At 43.5% G+C, this 16,580-nt stretch overlaps 1 protein-coding gene across 1 annotated transcript in view; it reads right to left on the reverse strand.

Annotated features, from left to right (window-relative positions):
- The window catches only part of CPNE2 (copine 2), a 181,984-nt gene that overhangs the window by 23,257 nt on the left and 142,147 nt on the right, over positions 1-16,580 (reverse strand). The window contains exon 11 of the mRNA XM_040329167.1: positions 4,860-4,993. Within this exon, the coding sequence (XP_040185101.1) occupies positions 4,860-4,993 (134 nt within the window). The remainder of the gene's footprint in view (positions 1-4,859; positions 4,994-16,580) is intronic.

The following is a 16,580-nucleotide window of genomic DNA, read 5'->3' on the forward strand; positions in this document are numbered from 1 at the left end:
ATTTTTTTTTTTTACCAAAAATATGTAAAAGAATACGAATCAGCCTAAACTGAGAGAAAAATATAAAGAAAAAAAAATATGTGCCCAGTAAGCAGCTTACAGCTTGCCGACCAGCCACCGCAGTTATACGGCAGCAGGTCGGCTCTGCTGGGCGAGATCACGTAGCTATACGTCATCTCGCCGAGCAGCCAGCCGGGCACCAGCGATCGCTCGTTACAGCGAGAACCGGGAGCTGTGTGTGTAAACACACAGCTCCCAGTCCTGTCAGGGGGAGAAATGCCTGAATGTCTGTTCATGCAATGTATGAACAGCGATCTGTCATTTCTCCTAGTGAGTCCACCCCCCCCCGTGATTTAGAACACACCCAGGGAACATACTTTACTCCTTCTTCGCCCCCTAGTGTTAACCCCTTCTCTGCCAGTGGCATTTTTATAGTAATCAATGCATTTTTATAGCACTGATCGCTATAAAAATGCTATTGGTCCCAAAAATGTGTCAAAAGTGTCCGAAGTGTCCGCCATAATGTCGCATTACCGATAAAAATCGCTGATCGCCGCCATTACTAGTAAAAAAAAAATATTAAGAAAAATGCCATAAAACTATCCCCTATTTTGTAAACGCTAAAACGTTTGCGCAAACCAATCAATAAACGCTTATTGTGATTTTTTTTTTATGAAGAATATGTAGACGAATACGTATCTGCCTAAACTGAGGAAAAATATTGTTTTTTTATATATTTTTGGGGGATATTTATTATAGCAAAGTCGGGGGTCGTCTTATACGCCGGTAACCTAATATGCAGACCGCGGCCGTCCATTTTTCAAAAGCCGCGCCTCCTCTTTCTGCTGTTCCGTGATAGGCGGAACACTCAGCTTCCCAGGAGACACTGTGTTTAGTGTTCCGCCTATCACGGATGCCCTCTTATCCGAGACCGAGGACCGAGAATCTCGTCGTAAAAGAAACGTTGTTTTCCTCATCGAGTTGCTTGTCAGGCTTTCTTTGCGTACACACTGTCAAGACAAAATCTCGTCGTTCTCAAACGCGGTGACGTACAACATGTATGACGGCACTATAAAGGGGAAGTTTGATTCCACTGGCACAACCCTTGGGACTGCTTTTACTAATCTCATGTTACTGCGTGTTAAGTAAAAGTTTGGTGAGAGACGATTTGCGCTTTTCAGTCTGTTACAGCGTGACAAATGTGCTATCTCCATTACAAACCCTACTTTTACCGAAGGTGCGCTCCGTCTCATACTTTATTCTGAGCATGCGCAGGTTTCTAAGCATACACACAAACGTGTTTCTCGTCGTAAACCAGCCCGACGAGAACCACAACGAGAAAATTGAGACTCCCTATGAGAAAAAAGAGAGCATGTTCTCTTTTTTTTTCTCGTCGAGATCCACGACAGTTTTCTCAACGAAAAACATACACATGACCGTTTTTCTCGTCAAAAATGCTCTGCCAGCATTTTCCTTGATGGATTTTGCCAAAGGAAAACGGTCCTGTGTACGAGGCCTGCGGCTACGGTCGCTTGAATGGCCTCAATGATGTCACTCCCCTGCATACGTGCGGGAGTCACTGTTTCTGGCACAGGTCTCTGAGGGAACGGCATGGGTGTGTCGTTCCTTCAGAGCGCATGCGCAGGTGACGACACCAACATATCTCCTAAATGGTGCACGTTTAGGAGATATCGCATCATGAACCTGTTTTTTTGATGTCCTAATAAACATTTGTTATTGTCATTAATTATTTCTTTCGAAAAAAAAAAAAGAAAATAACATTAAAGAAAGCTCATAAAAAAAACTTTTTTTAAGACGGATTTCCGGCCACAATTTCACTTTTTAAATATAAATACCCCTGTAATACACAAGCTTAATGTATTCTAGTAAAGTTGGCTTGTAAACTAAGGTCCGTTTTGTTAGGTTGTTACAGCATTTAGACACTTTATAAAATAGAAATTGACTGGGGCCATCTTAAGTATGGGCATCATGAAGCCAGACTGTATGACTTCCTGGATTTCAGCCTTGCAGATCTCGAACATGCTCAGTGCTGCACAAGCAGTATCAGATCAGGTTTCAGCACCTGTCCTGTCCAAGTCACATGATTCTTTGAGACTGGGGAGTGCACAGACTCCTGGAAAGTTACACCCACTACATTCCCAGGAGTCTGTGCGGTGTAGGTTAGGAAGCTTAAGCACCTAGGTGCAGGAAGAGGAAAGATTAACTATTCTGCCTAGCAACAACACTTTGAAGGCATCTAAAAAAAAAAAAAAAAATTCGTAAAGGACTAATGACATTTTTTTAAAACTACTGATGTAATGTTATATTTATGGGTGGAACTCCACTTTAAGATGTCTCCGTATAATAATATTTAGTATGGCTGTGCTTAGATTTTGGTCCACCATAGAAACAAGACAACAATTACGTATTTTCAGTTGGACTCATCCATTTAAATAATGCCAGTCAGGACAAAATATTAGCTATTAGCAGTAACCTAACTCCCCACAGACAATGTAACCCAATCTAAGATGGATTGCTCTGGTTGACCCACTATAGGGATCAATACATCGTCACGCATTAATCCCTGTCATTAGGAGGCATGTGAAGATATGTCATCATCATAACGGGAAGATAAAATGGGAGAAGATGAGAATGCCAATAAAATGTTGCTATAATAGGCTATTTAGTATGTGAAATTAAATTAAATTCGAAAAAAAAGCGTGAACGAAAACTTTATGTGCATTTTCGAGAATCCCTTGTTGTCTTTGTCAGACAAAGAGGCTTTAGGGAACTGTCTCTTACGCAAGGCGTTTTCATTACTGGAAAAAAAACTTAAAAAGGACCTTTAAAGAGTTATGCCCTGTACACACGATCGGTTCATCCGATGAAAACGGACTGATGAATTTTTTCATCAGATATCCGATGAAGCTGACTTTCATCAGTCGTGCCTACACACCATCGGTTAAAAAAACGATCGTGTCAGAACGCGGTGACGTAAAACACAACGACGTGCTGAGAGAAATTAAGTTAAATGCTTTCAAGCATGCGTCGACTTGATTCTGAGCATGCGTGGATTTTTAACCGATGGACGTGCCCACAGACGATCGTTTTTTTCTATCGTTTTTTTAACCATCAGATAATTTTAAAACAAGTTCCTATTTTTTTTACCGATGGATAAAAAAACCGATGGGGCCCACACACGATCGGTTTGTCTGATGAAAATGGTCCATCAGACCGTTTTCATCAGACAAACCGATCGCGTGCACGTGGCATTAGTAACCCCCCCCCTCAAAAAAGAAAAACTTATACAGTGGGGATCGAAAGTTTGGGCACCCCAGGTAAAAATTTGTATTAATGTGCATAATGAAGCCAAGGAAAGATGGCTATAGCTATAGTTTTACCAGAACGAGTGCTCCCGTCTCATAACTTGCTTCTGAGCATGCGCGTTTTCCCCCCTCGTGAAAGCATACACACAACTGTTTTTCACGACGTGAAAAACTACGAGAAAAAATAGAGCAGGTACTAAAAAAAATTCGGGCATTTTTCTCGTCATGAAAAACGGTCGTGTGTACGCAGCATAATTGTACACCAAGCTTTGCTCTTACCTCTGCAGTAGATTGTTTTTTTCTTAAAGTAGAGCTAAGTAGATTACAGAAGGTCTCTTGCAATGAGGGGGACACTGATGGGGATCTGCAATGAGGGGGACACAGATGGGGATCTGCAATGAGGGGGACACTGATGTGGGAGCTGTACTGAGGGGACGCTGATGGCAGGAGGCTCTGATGAAGTGACACTGATGGCTGTAATGAGGCAGACTCTAATAGGGAAGAAGCAATGAATGGTGAGATGTAATGAGGGGGACACTGATAGGGGGCTGTAATGCAGGGGACACTGATGGCAGAATGCTCTGATGAGGGGACACTGATGGCGGGGAGCGCTGATGGGTGGGGGGGACATTTAATGGGGGGGGGGGAATTGCAAAGACTAAAGCAATTTTTAACTAAACAGTTCTGCTCCTTCTGCTCCCCCTTTCCAGCAATGACTTAAGCTAGCCATATACAGATCTTATTTTGGTCGGGTTCAGCAGGGTTCTATGTGTGGCTGTCTCTGTTCAACCGTGGAAAACTTTTGTTGATCAGCAACTGCATTCGCTGATTAGTGTATTCTTTGGAACCCGTACACACGACCGAGTTTCTCTGCAGAATTCAGCCAGAAACTCGATCGGAGCCGTATTCTGCGGAGAAACCCGGTCGTGTGTACACTTTTGGCCGAGGAAGCCGACGAGGATCTCGTCAGGCCAAATAGAGAACATGTTCTCTATTTCCTCGTTAGTCAATGAGGAAACTTGGCTCGCCAAGATCCTCGGCGGCTTCACAAGGAACTCGACGAGCAAAACGATGTGTTTTGCTCGTCGAGTTTCTCGGACGTGTGTACGGGGCCTAACAGTGAATAGCCCCGTTGTCAGAATAAAATGTGGTGGTGGGGAAAATCCTCCATACACCTCGCTTGTGTAGATGGAAGGATGTGGTCCTATTCTTTGTGCAGCCTAATCAGAAAAAACAAGATCAGAGAGGGATATAACTGTTTAGACACCAAATGTAAAACGTTGCTGCTTTTCATGTGAATTTTGAAGATGTGTTGCTCCACAGCGCCTAAAGCTACAGAGATAATGACCAGGGGTCCCTGTTTTATTGCTCATTTACTGTTAAAAATAATACTTGCTTGCCCATGGGTTCACTTTATGGAGAAATACAAGCTTTTTCTGACTAAGGTGCAGACTTCTCCTACCACATTTAAAGGCATGACTTTGCAGAAAAGGTGTTCTCATTGTATGCAGAGATTAAAATCACTTTACTCACGAATCATAGTCTTGGATGATCTGTCCCACTGACCAAAGTGCAGAGAGATATTCATTGGTTCCCATAGGATTAATGTGATGTAGAGATGAGGCATCCCGTGGATTTCCATTTGATGCTGTAAAGTCAATTCCAACCTAGGTACGAAACAGTCCTCTTGGGGTTAAGATCGCATACAATATTTAAGTGAATACCATATTACATGCAACCAATTTAATGCTGTTTACTCCATATTATTCAGTGGAGTTTTTATCTACTGACAATGTATTCAATCTAGAAACTAGTCATGCCATAATTTACATAAATAATAAATTGATAAATGGGAATATGCAACAGCGCTAGCTTCAACAATTCTCTCGCTAAATCTAAAATCAAAACCATAAATCATGTCACCCTATTACCATTATTCAAATAGGACGGTGCTTGTTTGTTGGCAACGTGTTGGTCCATGTGTGCTTGCAGCCAGTGTGTGCAGGTGGAGCCGCCACACATTGCAGTTAGCCTATAGTGTCGAGAATGACACTTAATCCATGTGAGTGTGCTACTTTGTTTTTAATGCGGTCTTAATAAAATCTGTGTTATGCGAGGAGAATTGTTTTTCTTGTTTTCCACCCACATTTTCTGAGAATTTTCTGAGAATTCTCTTGGAGGAGAATCCACTGGGGCTAATTGATTGAGCGAGAGATGACCCACTGACTAAAGGGTCAACAGTTCTGGTGAGTCATTTACGCTGGCCATAGATGGGGTGATTTTCAACCCATGGTTCCAGGAAAGAAAACGACTCAATCCCTCCCGCAGAGGTACTGTGTTCCTTCGATAGGGGGGCAGAGGGAGCCATCCGGAAGAACACACAATGATATTGATATAAAGTGGTGGGATGGTGGCGCTGCAATAATAGCTAGATCACCGGATGGTGATCAGTATGCCTGTTAACAAACAGGTGTTGGGTAGTCAAATAGAAGGTAAACCCAATGGAATGGATTTCCTTTGCTGTTGCACACCCTTGAAATGGATGGGGGCCTTGACAGATTACCCGTTGATAATGCCAATAGTGATGTGCTGCCACAGGTGGATGGCAGTCTATCACGATGTGGGTGCGTACCTGAGGTAGTAATGTGTCAAACCACAAGGAGTTAAATTAACACAATGATATTGCTAACGGCTATAGCCGCTGATAATAATCACATGATAAATCCAACAGGCTGGTTGTACCCAAGTTAATTAATCGAACAACTTGAGTACAATCAGCCTACCCCTACATGGTTCAAATCTCAGCCAGTCCCTGCTGAATCGGTCGATATTCAAACTGTCTTTGAATGACTGGTGGAGGTTTCACTGGTGAAGATTTTTGTGATATATGAAGATTTGCATTTGTTTTTTTGAAGCACGGGACAGTTTTTTGGAACATCGTATATTATTTCTGCTACATTATTGCACTGTACACTTTGTTGCAACAACATTTGTGAATTTATTGTACTACTTTTTCCCTGCGTCATTCCATTTTATTGCACATAACTTAATTTCTGAACTTACTTGTTTTGGTTTCTTTGTATGTATGGATTGCATTAGTTGTTACCGACGTGTTAAAATGTCATGTAAATAGCACCTTTAGAGAGGATATATTTACCTAGAAAAACGGTGACGTGTTCAATACTTATTTTAGCCAATATATATATATATATATATATATATATATATATATATATATACACACACACACAGGCATACCCCACTTTTAACCTCCCTGGCGGTATGATTATTTCAGAAAAAAGGTGCTGAAAGCGGTACCATTATTTGCAAGGAAATTTGGCGTTTTATACTGTAGGCCTGTAATTTATATAGGAATAACTCACTTAAATCTGACCAAACAAGAGTCTAGTAGGCATCCCGGGTATGACATTTTTTTAAAAACAAAATTGTAAATGATAATATAATAAATAATTATAAATAATTATAACAAGTAATAATATAATTATAATAAAAATTATTCAATAATGTAATCAACTCAAAATCACTGAAATTTGCTCAGTTGCAGAATTGTCGCTGTCATTACTTTTATTTTTTTATGACGAATTTCCCCACAAATCGCTATCGCACAATTCTGCAAGTGATTATAATTTATTATCGCTGTTTTCTAGCTGCTCTAAAATCACTTTTGACATAAAGGGACACTTTTGGTTGCTATGGACAATCTACAGCAGACCTGGGCAAACTACGGCCCGGCGGACCTTTTAATCCGGCCCACCCCCGCCGCCGCTGCCACGTTAATCACCGCGGCGGGGAATATTACAGACAGCGTTCGTCTGAACAGCTGTTTTCCCCGCCGCGCATAGACACTCCCCCTTGAACGGATCTGTCCAATCGCGAGCAAGGGGGAGTCACATAGACACTCCCCCTTGCTCGCGATTGGACAGATCCGTCCAAGGGGGAGTGTCTATGGCATAGACACTTCCCCTTGGACGGATCTGTCCAATCGCGAGCAAGGGGGAGTCACATAGACAATCCCCCTTGCTCGCGATTGGACAGATCCGTCCAAGGGGGAGTGTCTATGCGCAGCGGGGAAAACAGCTGTTCAAACGAACGCTGTCTGTTATGTTCCCCGCCGCAGTGATAACAGTAGGCAGGGCCGGGAGGGGTCACTGTGCCCATCACACGCAGCCACTTGTGCCAACACATGCAGCCACTTGTGCCAACACACGCAGCCACTTGTGCCAACACACGCAGCCACTTCGCCACCATAAATTGTCGCCACTGTGCCAATCACACGCAGCCACTGTGCCAATCACACGTAGCCACTGTGCCAATCACACGCAGCCACTGTGCCAATCACACGCAGCCACTGTTCCCATCAAACGCAGCCACTGTGCCAATCACACGCAGCCACTGTGCAATCAATTGTTGCCACTGTTCCCAAACACAGCCACTGTGCCAATCACACGCAGCCACTGTGCCAATCACACGCAGCCACTGTGCCAATCACGCGCAGCCACTGTGCCAATCACAGGCAGCCACTGTGCCCATCAAACGCAGCCACTGTGCCCATCACACGCAGCCACTGTGCCAATCACACGCAGCCACTGTGCCAATAACACGCAGCCACTCTGCCCATCAAACGCAGCCACTGTGCCAATCACACGCAGCCACTGTGCCAATCACACGCAGCCACTGTGCCCATCAAACGCAGCCACTGTGCCAATCACACGCAGCCACTGTGCAATCAATTGTTGCCACTGTTCCCAAACACAGCCACTGTGCCAATCACATGCAGCCACTGTGCCAATCACATGCAGCCACTGTGCCAATCACACGCAGCCACTGTGCCAATCACACGCAGCCACTGTGCCAATCACACGCAGCCACTGTGCCAATCACATGCAGCCACTGTGCCCATCAAACGCAGCCACTGTGCCAATCACATGCAGCCACTGTGCCAATAACACGCAGCCACTCTGCCCATCAAACGCAGCCACTGTGCCATCACATGCAGCCACTGTGCCAACACACGCAGTCACTGTGCCATCAATTGTTGCCACTGTGCCCATCACACGCAGCCACTGTACCATCAATTGTCGCCACTGTGCCCATCAAACGCAACCACTGTGCCATCACATGCAGCCACTGTTTAATCAATTGTTATTGATTAAACAGTGGCTGCCTGTCCCCAGCCTCTGTCCCCCTCCTGTGTCATGTCCCCAGCGTCTGTCCCCCTCCTGTGTCATGTCCCCAGCGTCTGTCCCCCTCCTGTGTCATTTCCCTAGCGTCTGTCCCCCTCCTGTGTCATGTCCCCAGCGTCTGTCCCTCTCCTGTGTCATGTCCCCAGCGTCTGTCCCCCTCCTGTGTCATGTCCCCAGCGTCTGTCTCCCTCCTGTGTCATGTCCCCAGCGTCTGTCCCCCTCCTGTGTCATGTCCCCAGCGTCTGTCCCCCTCCTGTGTCATGTCCCCAGCGTCTGTCCCCCTCCTGTGTCATGTCCCCAGCGTCTGTCCCTATCCTGTGTCATGTCCCCAGCCTCTGTCCCCCTCCTGTGTCATGTCCCCAGCCTCTGTCCCCCTCCTGTGTCATGTCCCCAGCCTCTGTCCCCCTCCTGTGTCATGTCCCCAGCGTCTGTCCCCCTCCTGTGTCAAGTCCCCAGCCTCTGTCCCCCTCCTGTGTCATGTCCCCAGCCTCTGTCCCCCTCCTGTGTCATGTCCCCAGCCTCTGTCCCCCTCCTGTGTCATGTCCCCAGCCTCTGTCCCCCTCCTGTGTCATGTCCCCAGCGTCTGTCCCCCTCCTGTGTCATGTCCCCAGCCTCTGTCCCCCTCCTGTGTCATGTCCCCAGCGTCTGTCCCCCTCCTGTGTCATGTCCCCAGCGTCTGTCCCCCTCCTGTGTCATGTCCCCAGCGTCTGTCTCCCTCTTGTGTCATGTCCCCAGCCTCTGTCCCCCTCCTGTGTCATGTCCCCAGCGTCTGTCTCCCAGTTTTCCAACAATGATATTTACTGCTTTTTATAAAGAAATACAATTGATTTTATGCAGTATTGAGTTTAGCCTTTTGGCCCGGCCCTCCAAAATATTTTTAGTTTCTCATGTGGCCCCATCGAAAAAATAATTGCCCACCCCTGATCTACAGTTTGCAGGCAGAAAGAACAGTTTTTATTATATAAAAGTACATGTAGGGCACTGGGCAGACTACTAGGGACAAGGGGTGTGTATTTTTTACATACAGTACTGTAATCTATAAGATTACAGTATACTGTGTGTATTGTGTTTGTTTACCTTTTTGAATTTGGCGCCGTTCTCCGCCCCCGTGCATCGTAACGTCGCAGGGAACGGAGATCGGCGGCACAGGAGGACACAGTGTGAATCGAGCGAGGTCCCGCTCGCTCACACAGCGCGGTGGCATCGCTGGATCCAGGGACAAGGTAAGTAACTTTGTCTGTGGCTGCAGCGAGGCGAGTCCGAGTCTGGCTCGGGGATACCGCTTTTGGTAAAAAAATCTTACCCCGAGCCAGACTCGGGAATACCGCCAGGGGGGTTAAGTACACAATGGCTTTTATTTACTAAAGCTGGAAAGCACAAAATCAGGCGCACTTCTGCATAAAAACCAATGAGCTTCCAGGATTTATTACCAAAGCTTAATTGAACAAGCTGGGGTTAGAAGCTGATTGGTTTTTATGCAGAAGTGAGCTCGTTTTCACGCGTCACCGCGTATTGTCTACCTGATACAGGCTGTGTATCGAGCGGGCCGGCTCATATTTTTACATATTTATCTACTATGCTATGTAAGTGCATTTTCACTTTTATTTAATATTAAACTAAGACGGTATTACGCTATGTGAGGTCTCTCTGTTTCTTATACCCCTGGATGACCTATCGAGAGATGCATCTGTAAAGACACAGTTACCAGGATTTCATCGCTGTTGCTGTCTGTTGCTGTCTATGGGATATTATCCATCCATGTCTCTTATGCGCTGTTTGATCTCTTTTAATCTGGAGATCAATTATATTTGGTAAGAGGCTTTTATTTCGTTGGTGGAGGATCTTTCTGTCCAGCACTTTTCCTTGTGGATTGAGTTCATCACTTGGGAGATTTGAATTTACTTGCCTTTGTGGCGGGACTGATTATTCATTTGAACTTTATGTCACTATTTATGTTTATGCATCATTCATTTAGCGTGATCTCTTCCCTTTTTTGCATATATATATACATACACACACAAATTGTATATAACCATAATTTACAGTGAACTGTAAAAATGACCAATCAACCCTAAAAAAAATTACATGTCAGATAACCCAACACTGAACTGATGAAGCATAGTTTATTTATAAGATCCTATGCTACAGTCTGCTAAGCACAAGCATATGTTTTAGTTTCTTATTAAGGTTCTACAGTGCTAATTCATACCACAACTTCCCCTTCTGTTTACACTTTTTCGGTTACAGCAACTATGAAAGGAAGTTAAAGTTAACAAATGTGTGCAAAGATATACCAGTACTTCATCAACAGAAGAAGTTAAAGCGGTTGTAAACCGCATAAACTTTTTTTTTTTTCCCCCAAACCTGCAATGCAAAAGGCATAATAGGCTAGTATGCACCGCATACTAGCCTATTATGAAATACTTACCTCGGAACGAGGTGTGTACCCCTTACCTGGTCCACGCCGAGCAGGATGTCATCTTGCTCCGGCGTGTCTTCCGGGTATCGCCGCTCCAGCGCTGTGATTGGCTGGAGCGGCGATGACGTCACTCCCGCGCGTGCGCGCGGGAGATTTAAAATCGGCAGGGTCCGGCGATGCCGGTCCTTCAGCCGTGGATTCCCCCCTGCGCATGCGCCGCCCGCATTGCGGGGGTAATATCTCCTAAACCGTGCAGGTTTAGGAGATATTATCCTTACCTACAGGTAAGCCATGTTGTAGGCTTACCTGTAGGTAAAAGTCCAAATAGTGGGTTTACAACCACTTTAAGAAACAGATGAAGTTAAAGGGTCACTAAAGGAAAAATCTTTTTTGCTGAAATGACTGTTTATTGGGTATAGAGACATAAAAGTTAACTGATTCCTTTTAAAAATGATTAAAAATTGAATTTAATCTATCATATAATGTGCCTCTAGTTTAACTTTCGGGTTTAAAGGTACATACATGAAGTTCCGGGTGAGAGGTGAGTCGGGAAGACTCACAGAGCAAAAACAAACAAATCCAGGGCAGTGTTTTGTTTTTAAAATGAATCTGATTGGTTCTGAGGAGTTTTAGACACACAGTAATGACAGCTTAGACCACCGTGAAAATCTCCCAGTACCATGGTTATAAGGAAACAGGCAACCAGGAAGTGTGGAGATCACAGCAGAATTACAGCTACTTCAAAGCAAAAACGAACAATAAGGACATGAAACCAGTACTGCAGTAAGGTAAAGGAAGCTATTTAGCTAAAAAAAAAAATTCCTTTAGTGACCCTTTAAGAAAAGTTAAATCCAGATTTGATTTGATAAGTCCATGACAAAGTTGGCCACATAATAGTGCTGGTTTGTATAAAGGGGGTACAGTTTAACTTCTGCTGGGCTGCCAAGGGTCTCCAGGAACCCAGTTAAGAGATCTCTCGCCCATGCAGTATCTATGAAAGGCCTCTATTGATTCTGTGCTGTCTTGCTATGTTTCTAAATCTTTCATCTACAGTAAAACCTTGGATTGTGAGCATAATTAGTTCCAGAAACATGCTTGTAATCCAAAACACTTGTATATCAAAGCGAAATTCCCCATAAGAAATAATGGAAACTCAGATGATTCGTTCCACAACCATTTACTCATAGGTCCTTCAGTTTATAGTCCATATAAAAAGATTATAGCAATGTGACCAAGTTGTGTAACCATAAAACGTCCATCTACAAATGGCAGCCTCCACAAGGGGATTAGAAGCAAAATCCAGCGGGAGCTACAGAGCATAAAAGAAAAGAGAGGCGCCGCTAAGTGTAGTAATATGTTGCTAAATGTTGTACCAATTGTCAGTTAAAGCGTCATGTTGCAATTGTCAGTTAAAGCGACGTAGTGCCGAATCGCAAAAAGTGGCCCGGTCATTTAGCAACAAAATGGTCCGGGGCTTAAGTGGTTAATGAAGATTAACCACTTAAGCCCCGGACCATTTTGTTAACTGACAATTGCGCATTCGTGCGACGTGGCTCCCAAACAAAATTGAAGTCCTTTTTTTTCCACAAATAGAGCTTTCTTTTGGTGGTATTTGATCACCTCTGCGGTTTTTATTTTTTGCATAATAAACAAAAATAGAGCGATAATTTTGAAAAAAATGCAATATTTTTTACTTTTTGCTATAATAAATATCCCCAAAAAAGATATCAAAATTTCATTTTTTCCTCAGTTTAGGCCGATATGTATTCTTCTACATATTTTTGGTAAAAAAAAATATCGCAATAAGCGTTTATTGATTGATTTGCGCAAAAGTTATAGCGTCTACAAAAGAGGGGATAGTTTTATAGCATTTTTGTTAATATTTTTTTTTTTTACTAGTAATGGCGGCGATCTGCGATTTTTATCGTGACTGCAACATTATGGCGGACGCATCTGACACTTTTGACACATTTTTGGGACCATTGTAATTTTTACAGCGATCAGTGCTAAAAAAATGCACTAATTACTGTGAAAATGACACTGGCAGTGAAGGGGTTAACCACTAGGTGGCGCTGTAGGGGTTAAGTGTTCCCTAAGGAGTGTTTCTTACTGTAGGGGGCGTGGCTTGCTGTGACGCCTCACTGATCGTGTTCCCGATGACAGGGAACACGATCAGTGACAGTGTCACTAGGCAGTACGGGGAGATGTTGTGTTTAGGGCCGAAACAACTAATCGATTATGAAAATAGTTGTCAACTATTTTTATAATCGATTAATCGGCCAGTTGATTAGTTGGCCTGCATATAGTATGCATTATTTGTTTAGATGTCAGGAAATACAGTGCAGTATACCATCCATACATGTCACTAAGTGCCTGAGAATTTGTGAAAGTGTGAGGAGCAATGCCTCATGGGACATGTAGTCCTGGAAGTGAGTGGTTCTAAAGGCAGAAGTTTTTTTACCTTGCTATATACTATACTTTTCAGTTTGCTATTGAGGCACTCTGAAGGCAGGAGGAGCCAAAAGCATCAGTGAGGGACCCCAGAAGTGGAGGATCGGGGCTGCTCTGTGCAGAACCATTACATAGAGCAGGTAAGTATAACAAGTTTGTTTTTGAAAAAAAATTACTTTAAAGACTCTGTGCAGGGAAGATCAGCATCTGAACCCAGAGAAAGTGGAGGTAATAGAAGGCATTACAATTCCCCATTCTATCTCTCCATGAGACGATCGCGGGTATGCCTGCGGTGACCGAGTTCGCGGGACCCGTGGGCAGGCTCACGGAGATCGCTTCTTAAAGCGGATGTACAGGTACGTCCTTTTGCCTGCCTGTGCCATGCTGCAGACATATATCTGCGTGCGACGGGCGGCAAGCGGTTAAATGTAACCATATTGCTACACTTAGAGGCTCCTCTCTTCTATTTTTTACTCAGTTGTGACATGATGCTACTCTTATATCAAGACATCGCTTGTATATCAAGTCAAAATGTATTTAAAAATGTAGCTTCTCTTGCAAAACGCTTTTAAACCAAGTTACTCTCAAACCAAGGTTTTACTGTATCCCTAAGAAAAAAGGAGAAATTACTGCTCTCCCTGGTACTGGAATATACGGAGAACCTTACTTGTACCAAACAAGCAGCGATAGAACCATTAATGCTAGTACCAGCCCCCAGAGCTTACAATCTAACATATGTTACCAGAGTCTTACAGAATGTTTCCATGCGCATATGGTCAAATGCCAAATAATATAGTCTACCAGTTTGTTTCTGAATTGTGAAAGTAAAGCCACATGTGGAGAACATGCATACTCTATATAGACAGGAACCCAATATTCCAAAGCTGTGAAGATACTAAGTTAGCATGCTGCCCCAATCATTGAAGCTCATCTCTGGACAAAATTAACCCCTGGCATGAATCTTGCGGCAACAATTAAATTTTATGTCAACCATCCTTATTTCTTAAAGGGGTTGTAAAGGTAAATGTTTTTTCATCTTAATGCATCCTATGCATTAAGGGGAAAAAACATCCGACGGTACCGGCCCCCCCGAACCCCCGTTTTACTTACCTGACCCCTCGAAAGTCCCGCGTGCGTCCACTTGATCCTCTTCAGTTCCCAGCCTGGCCTTTGATTGGCTAGGCTGGACGGATTGATAGCAGCGCAGCCATTGGCTGGCGCTACTGTCAATCACAGCGGATGACGTGGCGCGCCGGGGGGCGGGGCCGAGTGATACAGTCGGTGGCTATGCCCGCCGCTGTATCACGGGTGCGCGCTCGCAAAAGCTTTCCACCATGCTCGCTCGCTCGCATGAAGGTGGAAAGCTTTTGCGAGGAGGAGCCGAGACAGCCGCCGAGGGACCCCAGAAGACAGGGTTAGGGGACACTCTGTGCAAAACCAGCTGCACAGTGGAGGTAAGTATAACATGTTTGTCATTTAAAAAATATAAAATGTTTTCCTTTAGTGTTCCTTTAACCTCCCTGGCGGTATGATTATTTCAGAAAAAAGGTGCTGAAAGCGGTACCATTATTTGCAAGGAAATTTGGTGTTTTATACTGTAGGCCTGTAATTCTTAGGAATAACTCACTTAAATCTGACCAAACAAGAGTATTGTAGGGATCCCGGGTATGACATTTTTTTAAAAAACAAAATTATAAATTATAATATAATAAATAATTATAAATAATTATAACAAATAATAATATAATTATAATAAAAATTATTCAATAATGTAATCAACTCAAAATCACTGAAATTTGCTCAGTTGCAGAATTGTCGCTGTCATTACTTTTATTTTTTTATGACGAATTTCCCCACAAATCACTATCGGACAATTCTGCAAGTGATTATAATTTATTATCGCTGTTTTCTAGCTGCTCTAAAACCATTTTTGACATAAAGGGACACTTTTGGTTGCTATGGACAATCTACAGTTTGCAGGCAGAAAGAACCGTTTTTATTATATAAAAGTACATGCAGGGCACTGGGCAGACCACTAGGGACAAAGAGGGTGTGTATTTTTTACATACAGTACTGTAATCTATAAGATTACAGTATACTGTATGTATTGTGTTTGTTTACGTTTTTGAATTTGGCGCCGTTCTCCGCCCCCGTGCGTCGTAACGTCGCAGGGAACGGAGATCGGCGGCACAGGAGGACACTGTGTGAATCGAGCGAGGTCCCGCTCGCTCACACAGCGCGGTGGCATCGCTGGATCCAGGGACAAGGTAAGTAAACACAGTCTGTGGATCCAGCGAGGCGAGCCCGAGTCTGACTCGGGGTTACCGGTCGCAGCACAGAAATCTAACCCCGAGTCAGACTCGGGAACACCGCCCAGGAGGGTTAATAGCTTACAACTGTGTGCAAAGCAGGGACTAGAATCCATCTCTTACCCTAGTAAAAGCAGCACATACAATACACATAAACACTGTATAGGCACTTAGTTAATCCTTTGATTGAAATAGATGTTTAACCCCTTCCCTGCCAGTGTCATTAGTACAGTGATAGTGCATATTTTTAGCACTGATCACTGTATTAGTGTCACTGTTTCTCACAAAGTGTCAGTTAGTGTCTGATTGTTTGCTGCAATATCACAGTCTCGCTATAAGTCGCTGATCGCTGCCATTACTAGTATATATATATTTTTTTTTAAATATCACGTAGTTTGTAGGCGTTATAACATTCAGGTAAACCAATCAATATATGCCTATTGGGATTTTTATTTACCAGAAAGTAGCTGTAGCAGAATACATACTGGCCTAAATGTATTAAGACATTTTTTACATTTTTTTTAATGTACATGTTTTATTGCAGAAAGAAAAAAAAACTTTTTTTCCCCCCAAAATAGTATTTTTTTTGGTTTAATAGCGCAAAAAAAACAAAAAAAAACACAGTGGTGATCAAATACCACCAAAAGAAAGCTTTATTTGTGGGGAAAAATATATAAATTCTATTTGGGTACAGTGTTGGATGACCATGCAATTGTCAGTTAAAGTAATGCACTGCTACATCCCAAAAATTGGCCTGGTCATGAAGGGGGTTAACTCTTTCAGAGGTCAAGTGGTAAAGGACAATGGATGTTCTAGCTCTCTTCATAACTACTTATCTCTGTGAAACAGGATTCTCTGTATTATTGAACCT

The sequence above is a fragment of the Rana temporaria genome, chromosome 11 (assembly GCF_905171775.1).
Source record: "Rana temporaria chromosome 11, aRanTem1.1, whole genome shotgun sequence".
NCBI classification, from domain to species: Eukaryota; Metazoa; Chordata; class Amphibia; order Anura; family Ranidae; genus Rana; species Rana temporaria.